The 10,507-nt window shown below is 37.5% G+C and overlaps 2 protein-coding genes across 2 annotated transcripts in view; both read left to right on the top strand.

Moving 5' to 3' along the window:
- On the top strand, positions 210 to 2,783 carry LOC104732504 (transmembrane 9 superfamily member 11). The gene is made up of 2 exons (XM_019234172.1): positions 210 to 321; positions 496 to 2,783. The coding sequence occupies exon 2, from the start codon at positions 498 to 500 to the stop codon at positions 2,472 to 2,474; it is 1,977 nt and encodes a 658-aa protein (XP_019089717.1). The 5' UTR covers positions 210 to 321; positions 496 to 497; the 3' UTR covers positions 2,475 to 2,783.
- The window catches only part of LOC104732505 (adenylate kinase 5, chloroplastic), a 5,510-nt gene continuing 2,070 nt past the window's right edge, over positions 7,068 to 10,507 (top strand). Inside the window, exons 1-12 of the mRNA XM_010452053.2 lie at positions 7,068 to 7,377; positions 7,478 to 7,570; positions 8,343 to 8,471; positions 8,542 to 8,676; positions 8,791 to 8,937; positions 9,017 to 9,091; positions 9,195 to 9,282; positions 9,716 to 9,735; positions 9,824 to 9,952; positions 10,048 to 10,083; positions 10,172 to 10,252; positions 10,326 to 10,464. Of these exons, the coding sequence (XP_010450355.1) occupies positions 7,174 to 7,377; positions 7,478 to 7,570; positions 8,343 to 8,471; positions 8,542 to 8,676; positions 8,791 to 8,937; positions 9,017 to 9,091; positions 9,195 to 9,282; positions 9,716 to 9,735; positions 9,824 to 9,952; positions 10,048 to 10,083; positions 10,172 to 10,252; positions 10,326 to 10,464 (1,276 nt within the window). The 5' untranslated portion in view covers positions 7,068 to 7,173. The remainder of the gene's footprint in view (positions 7,378 to 7,477; positions 7,571 to 8,342; positions 8,472 to 8,541; positions 8,677 to 8,790; positions 8,938 to 9,016; positions 9,092 to 9,194; positions 9,283 to 9,715; positions 9,736 to 9,823; positions 9,953 to 10,047; positions 10,084 to 10,171; positions 10,253 to 10,325; positions 10,465 to 10,507) is intronic.

The raw sequence follows: 10,507 nt of genomic DNA on the forward strand, positions 1-10,507 counted from the left end.
AAAATCTCTTGGTTAGAATTCGTTTTTTTTTTTATAAGTTTTAAATAGAAGCGCCTGTAGGATTGAAAAAAAAAAAAAAAAAAAAGAAGGTTAGATGCGGCTGTATTATTATATTTTTCATTAATAACGCAAAATATAACTAAAACCGACGGTGCAGTAATTACGATGAGTCATGGAGGGTAGTTTCGTCCAAACGTAGTTCTAACATGCGTCGGTGTTGTTGGTTATTTCGACTGACTCGTCGAATTAAAAAGACTCATGCGTTCCTTGACCGATAATTTCTAACTTCTTCGCTGCCAAATCTCTCCTCCGCCGGAATAGGTTAGTTCCGATCTTCTTTTCCCGCTGCCACAAACACTAATCTCATCATCTCACAAACTTTTTATTTTTCTGTCTCCTTCGTCCATTTTTGTCTAGATCTGAGCTTCTCTTCCTAAGACTGTAAACCGATCCGGATCTGACAAAGGTGTTTATTTATTTTATTTGTAAATCCAGATATGAGGTCGATGGATCGAGTTGGGATCTGGGTACTTGCGATTTTGTCGGTGGTTCATTCAAGTTTTGGCTTTTACCTTCCGGGAAGCTACCCACACAAGTATGAAGTTGGTGATTACTTGAATGTGAAGGTGAATTCACTTACTTCTATCGAAACCGAAATGCCCTTTAGCTATTATAGTTTGCCCTTTTGTCAACCCTCTGAGGGGATTAAGGATAGTGCTGAGAATTTAGGTGAGCTTCTTATGGGAGATCGGATTGAGAATTCTCCTTATAGGTTTAAAATGTTTAAGAACGAGAGTGAGATCTTTCTTTGTCAGACTGACAAGTTGTCTGCTGATAGTTTTAAGCTTTTGAAGAAGAGGATTGATGAGATGTATCAAGTTAATCCTATGCTTGATAATTTGCCGGCGATTCGCTATACTAAGAAAGATGGCTATGTTTTGAGGTGGACTGGGTACCCTGTTGGGATCAAGGTTCAGGATGTTTATTATGTTTTTAACCACTTGAAGTTTAAGGTTCTTGTTCATAAGTATGAAGAGGCTGCTAATGTGGCTCGTGTGATGGGTACTGGGGATGCGGCTGAGGTGATTCCCACGATTGGGAAGAAAGATTCAGATGTGCCTGGCTATATGGTTGTTGGCTTTGAGGTGGTTCCTTGTAGTTTTTCTCATAATGGTGACTCTACAAAGAAGTTGAAAATGTATGAAAGATACACCACTCCGATCAAATGTGATTCCACTAGTGTTTCCATGTCTGTTAAGGAAGGTCAGTCCATTGTCTTCTCCTATGAAGTTAGTTTTGAGGAGAGTGACATCAAATGGCCATCTAGGTGGGATGCGTATCTCAAGATGGAGGGTTCAAAGGTTCATTGGTTCTCAATCTTGAACTCTCTTATGGTAATCACTTTCTTGGCCGGTATCGTCCTTGTGATATTCTTGAGGACTGTTAGGCGAGATTTGACCCGCTATGAGGAGCTTGACAAGGAGGCTCAGGCTCAGATGAACGAAGAGTTATCTGGATGGAAGCTTGTTGTGGGTGATGTTTTCCGTGCTCCATCAAACGCCTCCCTTTTGTGTGTCATGGTTGGTGACGGAGTTCAGATTCTTGGCATGGCTGTTGTAACCATTTTGTTTGCTGCTCTTGGGTTCATGTCACCGGCTTCACGTGGAACACTTATTACGGGCATGCTCTTCTTCTACATGATTCTTGGCATTGCAGCTGGTTATGTTTCTGTTCGTCTCTGGAGGACAATTGGCTGTGGCGATCACCGTGGATGGATGTCTGTTGCATGGAAAGCTGCTTGCTTTTTCCCGGGTATTGCTTTTCTGATCCTTACAACGCTCAACTTCCTTCTATGGGGTAGCCATAGTACTGGAGCCATTCCTTTCTCGCTATTTGTTATCCTCATCCTCCTGTGGTTTTGCATCTCGGTTCCTCTCACTCTTATCGGCGGTTACTTTGGAGCCAAGGCTCCACACATTGAGTTCCCAGTTCGAACCAACCAAATTCCTCGGGAAATCCCAGCTCAGAAATACCCATCGTGGCTTCTGGTTCTGGGCGCTGGAACACTTCCATTTGGGACCCTCTTCATCGAGCTTTTCTTCATCATGTCTAGCATCTGGATGGGACGTGTCTACTATGTCTTTGGATTCCTTTTTGTTGTAATGATCCTTCTTGTGGTAGTGTGTGCCGAGGTTTCCCTAGTGCTAACATACATGCACCTGTGTGTTGAAGACTATAAATGGTGGTGGAAATCCTTCTTTGCATCAGGATCCGTTGCAATCTACATCTTCATATACTCGATAAATTATCTCGTCTTTGACCTGAAAAGCTTGAGTGGACCAGTTTCAGCAACTCTTTATCTCGGATACTCTCTCTTTATGGTCTTGGCAATCATGCTCGCAACAGGTACCATTGGTTTCCTCTCTTCTTTCTGGTTCGTGCACTACTTGTTTTCTTCGGTGAAACTTGACTAAGGAAGGAGCAGACCAGAGGCTTACGGCTCAAGAGAAATTGATTAACTTTTTGGAGAGAACTGATATCGTTTAAGCAAAGGCATCATCAATCAAGCCATATATATAATTGCTCCAACAAAAGGATGTGTAAGGGTTCATTGTGTTATACCGAAGCTTCAAATTTTTCTTTATTCGTCGTTTCATGTAGGAAAATTTTATTTCCTTTTTTTTTTTAATTAAAATTTTGTTGTATCTTTCTATGGTAATGCCTCTGAACTTAAAAAAGTGTTTATTTTCTTACTTAATATTGGAAAGATTAATTTTGAGTTCTTTCCGTTTCGATCACTTAGACCATGGGTAGGGAAGTAACCCATATGTGCTGCTCCCAAATAAATTAATCATATAATTATTATTAATCTAATCAAAGCAATCCACTAAGTACTTATCAAAATTCATCTTTCCACTAGAGCAACTTTCATAGATTTCTCAATCATTAAAATATTTTTTTTAACTATTGTTTATTAATTTACAAAGTTAAATAAATTTAAAATGAGAAATAAGTTATACTCCCTCTATTTCACAAAGAGTGTCATTTTGACATAATGCACACAAATTAAGAAAATTGTTTAAATTTCTGTTTTACCCTTTATAAATACACTAAAGTTTTTTCTCTTTCTAATTAATAAGCTCAAATAATAAGGATAAAAAAGAGATTTAAGCTTAAAATTTGCATTGGAAATATAAAATGACACTCTTTTTGTAACAAGAAAAAAGTGTCAAAATGACACTTATTGTGAAACAGAGGGAGTATTAATTACTAATATTACATTTAAAAGGAAAACAAACATATTTTACAGAATTCAGGAATATTAATAATATTTTACAAAATTGGGAAAAATACACAAATATAAATTGTAATAAAAAAACAGGATACAGGAAAATAAATGAAATCTGTTCTACTATTAGGTTGCACCAAATTTTTGTCAGATATGCTCAATCAAGTCTTTTTGAAGAAGGTCATGCATTAATGGATCCCGAAGGTCATTTCGAATGACCATCATATTATTGAGAATCGTTGCCCTATCTGTAGAATATGATAAATCCACATGAGAATTCTGCTTCCTTCTCCCTGATGAAACTCTGATGGATCGTAGAAACTGTATTCATATCGTTCGTCTTCCACTATCATGTTATGCAGTATGATACATGCTCTCATTATCTTGCCTATTTTTCCTTTATCCCAAAAAAGTGCGGGGTTCTTGACGATTGCAAATCGAGTCTGCAATACTCCAAATGCACGCTCTACATCTTTTCGGCATGCTTCTTGATATTAAGCAAAGAGTTGGTTTTTTTGACCCTGTGGAAGTGTAATTGATTGGATGAAAGTGGCCCATTTGGGATAGATACCGTCAGTGAGGTAGTATGCCATTTTGTATTGCCGTCCATTGACAACATAGTTAACTCTCGGAGCTCGACCCTCTAGTATATCATCAAACACTGGTGAGCGGTACAAAACATTGATATCATTTAATGTACCTGGTGGTCCGAAAAACGCGTGCCAAATCCATAAATCTTGCGATGCCACAGCCTCTAGTACAATTGTCGGTTTTCCAGATCCACGTGAATATTGTCCTTTCCATGCTGTCGGACAATTCTTCCATTCCCAATGCATACAATCTATGCTCCCTATCATTCTGGGAAAACCACGATATCTCCAATGCATACAATCTATGCTCCCTATCATACCTGACTAAGGGAAGAAGACCAATAAGGAAGGTACCTCTTATTAAGACCAAAGCTCAAATCAGTCCTCACTCCTCTGAAAGTGCGGAAACATCTGTTATGGTTTGATTTCAGAAAAGGGGAAAGAGACGATGCTCCAAATCCACAGAGACGACCTGCAACCAAAACCATCAACGGCATCAATGAATAAATAAACAGTCAAGAATTGAACTAAAAGACACGATAAAGAATCTTAGCTACTGGTTACTGGTTTTCCCTTGAGACTTACTCTGTGTTGTAGCTACTGGTTCTAAATAACAAGAATGGTTAAATTAAATGTAGTTGACCTTAAACAAAAGTGATGGATACAACTTATGTGCAGAGATAGATACAGACTTAGAACCTACCTGCCATGTCAATCATGTCGTCCTCCAACCAAAAATTCCAGAGACGTAATTAATATCTATAAGTTTACTCAAAATGCAAACTGATTAACGAGTAATTGAAAATCAAAAAAGAGAACTCACCTGCTCAACTGTTTGGCAATGCGCAAATAAGACCACCTTCTACTGTACTGCATCAAAACAAAATGCATAAGATCTAGTAAAATTTCTTTAAAAAAGAGAGAGAAGATTACATCAAAGAGTTCTATATACCTCTGAACTAGCAGCGAGCAATAGGATTGAACGCAAGAGCCAACTGTCGTCCTGCAACATCAAAAAAGATGCATAATTAAGATCCACTAAAGTTTCATTCTCTCTGAGTCATTTAAAAGAAAAGGAGCGGTGATTGCATGAAAGAGTTCTTATTTTTTAACCTCTGAACCAGCAGCGAGCCAACTGTTATCCTGCAACATCCCTAGAAGATTCGCACAACTCCAAACCATAAAATCCAGAGACATAATTAAAATCCATTAGTTAGTATACAGAAAAAGCAAACTGATTAATGAGTGGTGGAAAACTAATAAGAGTACTCACCTAGTCTAAGTGTGGCAATGCGCAAACAAGACCACCTTCTCATGTGGTTGGCTTGATGAGATGACAAATTTTGGTTATGGAAACTTGTCCATTCTTCAAAACCATCTCGGAGGTAGTCCTGCTGCACAATAAGACGCAACATGGTTAAACAAATAATTAAACACTAAACTGTAATTGTAAACAAAACAACAAGAAAAATTTAAAAGCAAGCCCACGCTTTGGACAAGAGAAGATCCCGTGAAACCCACAGCAAAGAACACCAGAGAGGTCCTAAAACACAAGAGATATAAAAGTAACTTAGACCAAAGTCTATCGGTTAATTGCTAACAATAATAAGCAACAACGATGGTGTGAAGTGAGGAATAGAGACCAAATTATATATACATAATGCGAAGATGTACAAACCTCTGTTAGAGATTAATTAAGAGCTCAGATTAATCTTGTTAAAATCTAAGAACGCTACAGAAGAACCAGCAAAGTAAAGACATTAGCTAACCATCTCTATCTTACTAAATCACACACAACAAGAACCAACTCGAATTCAAAACCACCACTCGCTATGTTGAAGCTCTAACCATGATTGAATCATAAAATTTCAATGGTCAAAAAATCTGATCAGATCCAGAAATTTCGAGATGTGAAAGATACCTTTAACCTTGTTACAGAAAGGGCAAGCCTCGTACTGATACAAAACAACTTCATTAGCGTGAACTTCCTGACCAAGAGACGATGCGGCGGCAGCATAGAAGAACACAATCCCAGCGAATCTTCGGGTGATATGTTCGGAGGACAAGATCGTTGTAATCGCCATGGATTGAGCGAGCCGTGGATGGATTGCGACGGACCAAGATCTCTTCACCGTTTCGTCGAGAGAGAGGAAAGAGAGAGATTGGGGAAAAGAAGAAAATGAGAGAAAAAAAAAACTGTATTATATATTTTATCAAAATCCAATTAGAAATTGACACGTACCGTGTCTTCACGGTGCCTTCCAATACTCCGCAGAGCAATGGTTCCTGCTTTTTGTGGGCCATTTATTTTAATTTTTCTTTTCTTTTGGGCTTAGAAATAGTCTGAGTAAACAAAAAAACTCCACTGGCCATGCTCTTAGAAGAATACACTCTTACCAGTTGGTGAATGATGTCTTTTTCATCTATGAGACTTTTGGCTATATAGGCTTTGATTTTTGGTTGATATGTTAAGTTTACCACCAAAAGAATTACTTACATAAGAAGTTGTGAAGAGAAAGTCTAAAAGTGAAATTTTTTCATCATATAACAAGGCCTGAACAAAATATCCGGATTCAAAGATCCGATCCGAACCCGATCCAAAAAATCCGATCTGAAGCTGTATCCAAAATTGTAAAATACCCGAACGGGTTCTAAATCTCTAAATCCGAAAATCCGAACCCGAACCCGATCCAAAACGAAATCCAAACGGATATCCGAATATACTCATATTATTAATATATAGTAGTAATATATTAGTAATATTTATAATTTTAATAATATAAGTATCTAAAATATTCTGATTTTTAGATATTTTCGACAATTTGAAGTATTTAAACTGTTTATTAGTAAACTTGGGTAAAAAGTACTCTAAATTTTTAAATATATTATGTATTATTGAATAATTTAAACTAAATTAGATACTAAAATATTGAATTTTGTGAACTTCGGGTAATCCGAATCCGAACCCGAAATACCCGAACTGAATCCGATCCGAACCCAAAGTCTAGAAATACCTGAACGGATCCTATACCTTTAAACTCTAAAATCCGAAATATCTGAACCCGAACCCGAACCTGAACGGAACCCAAACGGGTATCCGAATGGCCAGGCCTTAAACAGCCACACAGATAGATGCACTTGTCAACCTTTTTCATCGTAATGGATACGATACTAGCCAGTTCACGACAATGGATTTATATATTTAATTTATTTTTTCTCCGTTAAAAATCTCTAGTCCTGAGAAAATGTTGTAATTGATCATCTCCAACTGCAACGGGAGCCAAGGATTTAACAATGGCGTCTCTTTCTCTCACCTCTGCTCATTTCTCTTCATCTTCTTCGTCTCGCTCCTCTGTTTCCACTTCATCGCTTTCTCCGTCGTCTCCTCTCTTACGATCACCGATCCGCCACCGCCGTTACCGCAGCCTCCGCCGTCGTCTCTCCTTCTCCGTCGTCCCCCACCGGAACTCTCACTCCTTCTCCACCTCCAATTCTCAGGTTTTTTTTTTTCTTCTTATTACCCGATTCAATCCAATTTCCTCAAATGTGTTACAATCACACACAATCCAATTTTGTTTTTCGTTTTTGGGATTACCAGATTAGGTGTTCGATAAGTGAACCATTGAAGGTGATGATTTCGGGAGCACCGGCTTCGGGTAAAGGCACTCAATGTGAGCTCATTGTTCACAAGGTTAGTACTATTTCACTGCTCCCTATCTGTTTTTTTTCTTTTTCTTTTTGGGATAATGTTTCTTGTTCTGTTTCATTACTATATTAGTTTAACGTATGCAGAGTTTAGTGATTCTTCAACACAAATGATACATTGCATTACTTGTATAACCGTGACAACTAATAAACACCAAATCATGGTTTATAATCTTGTTGAAGTTGGTATACACAACTCTGATGTGTTAAGGATATCTATCAATGAAACTCTGCCGGATAGAGAGATTTTCTTAGTAAATCTGCGAGCTAATCTACTGATTTCAGCCCATGTTGAATCTTTTCTGATAACAATGGTGTAATTTGGATGTCTTGATGCAGTCCTGTTAACTAGATGAGTTAACGAGTAGTCAATGCCATTGCACCGTGTTCTACCTCATTAGAGTATATTCGAACAGTTGTTTATTTCACACATTTCCATGAAACCAAGAATCTACAATATGAATTTTATAGTAACAAAACAAAGTAGTATATGTTCTTCTCTTTGTATTTGAACAAGATGCCCAATTAGAATCTGTGAAACAGTTATGTAACACAGTATGGATGTTGTGTGGTGAAGAGGAGAACGAGTAGAGCTTGTTAACAACATGGGAAATATCTGCTCTTGTTTTAGTTTTGTACAATTCCCATTCTAGTTTTTATTTTACCTTCACCATCTTCACTATGTTTAAGATTATGCTGTCGATGTTTGCATATCTACATGTAAACCATGTCAGTTTTTTTGTTTCTTGCTCATGCAGTTTGGTTTGGTGCACATATCAACGGGGGATCTCTTGAGGGCAGAGGTTTCAGCCGGGACAGATATTGGAAAGAGAGCAAAAGAGTTCATGAATTCGGGTAGTTTGGTTCCGGATGAGATTGTTATCGCGGTACTGATTTTACTGACCTTCTTCATGTACTATTTTATCACTCTTCCTCTGATATATACTACTTTTCTAGATGGTGGCTGGAAGATTATCACGTGAAGATGCTAAAGAGCATGGATGGCTTCTTGATGGATTTCCACGGAGTTTTGCTCAGGCACAAAGTCTGGAAAAACTGAATGTCAAACCTGACATATTTCTCTTATTAGAGGTACGTGCAAATTGCTCTTATTGCGTATGATTTCCATTTTCTCAATAAAGGCAGTATCATATGTTCACTATACATGTCTATGTTTCTTTTCTTATTTGCCGTTCTTAATAACAGGTTCCTGATGAGATTCTAATCGACAGATGTGTTGGTAGGAGATTAGACCCAGTGACTGGAAAAATTTATCACATTAAAAATTACCCTCCTGAATCAGATGAAATTAAAGCAAGACTGCTTACACGTCCTGATGATACAGAGGAGAAGGTAACCTTTTGGATTTATTACTTGCTTCTCAATATTTACCTACCTTCAACTGTAATCTCATTAGTTTATTTTGTTGAAGGTAAAAGCACGTCTGCAAATATACAAACAAAATTCTGAAGCGATTATTTCTGCATACTCAGATGTTATGGTCAAGGTATTAGGCAATCTTTTTTCCTTTCTTACCTTTTTGGTTCTTAAAATATATTGCGATGCCATCATTGATATTTGTGGTTTGGTATCATCCCATTCGAACACAGATTGATGCAAACAGGCCAAAAGAAGTGGTTTTCGGGGAGACACAGACCCTATTGTCTCAGATACAGTTAAACAGAATGATAAAGACTGGCAAGTAGTCACACATTTATATATGTATATTTTTCGTGGTGCCATTCTTGATAGCAGGGTCAGTGTTTTCCAGTTTAAGATGAGTTTTCCCTATCCTTGTAATCTTTATTTGTTTCATGTCTTTCTCTACTTTAGATTATTTAGAAAATACTTTCTTGAGTACCCTGTCTGTTTTGTTTCCATTAGAAAAAAAACTCATCTTTTTGGTGTCCTTATAATTTTGATTCCGGCATTTTAAACAATAGTCTTACTCAAGTTTTATGGCCACATTTACCATAGAAAAATATATTCAGGAGCTCCCTTAGTGTGTTTAAAGATTTTATGGTCAATCATTATTTTGTAGGACTAAATTATTCTTTTTGACTTCTTTTTTAACTTTGATTTGATTACCACTGTATGCATGCAATGCTAATTCTGAAACAGGTCCTTGCAGATAAAGCATCTCCTGTTCAGGTCCTTAAATAATAATTCTCTTTGAAGCTAACAAGCAGGACATAAATTGGAAGATGTTCTTATATATGTCATGTAACATTTATTTCAGGATGAATGGAGAGGAATACCGACAAGATTGAATAACATTCCGCATTCGAGGGATATCAGAGATTATTTTTATGAAGATGTGCTGCAAGCCACAACTAGATCTATCAAGGACGGGAACACCCGTCTTCGGGTGAGGCTTATCCGCACAAATCTATTTGCAGTGTAGCATTTCGCCTTTATTTCATATTTACTAAGCTGGTTAACTATGCTGTTACAACTGATTAGGTGGACATAAGTATCCCAGAGCTAAATCCGGAAATGGTCAGTTATCCATTTCACTAGTTTTTTATATATCATTTCTAATGCTATAGAAGTTCTATAAAAAAACACGAGCTATTGTGATACATAGGATGTTTACCGGATAGGAACCTTGATGGAACTTGTTCGTGTTCTAGCTTTATCATTCGCTGACGATGGAAAAAGAGTGAAGGTATACATAGTTTGGAAGACTAAGTGATGTTACTTGGATATTCTTTCTTCCTTCAGCTTCTTCCCTCTTCCAGGTTTGTGTTCAGGGGTCAATGGGGGAAGGTGCACTCGCTGGGATGCCACTGCAGTTGGCAGGCACTAGAAAGATTTTAGAATACATGGACTGGGGTGATGATGAAACTTTGGGAACTTTCGTCAAGATTGGTGCAATTGGTAACATACAAAACTCAGTTCTTTTCAAGATATATCTGCAAAA

Source organism: Camelina sativa, chromosome 12 (genome assembly GCF_000633955.1).
Source record: "Camelina sativa cultivar DH55 chromosome 12, Cs, whole genome shotgun sequence".
In the NCBI taxonomy this organism is placed as follows: Eukaryota; Viridiplantae; Streptophyta; class Magnoliopsida; order Brassicales; family Brassicaceae; genus Camelina; species Camelina sativa.

Coding starts and splice junctions, on each gene's coding strand:
- LOC104732504 (XM_019234172.1), top strand. CDS start 498: ATGAGGTCGATGGATCGAGTTGGGATCTGGGTACTTGCGATTTTGTCG.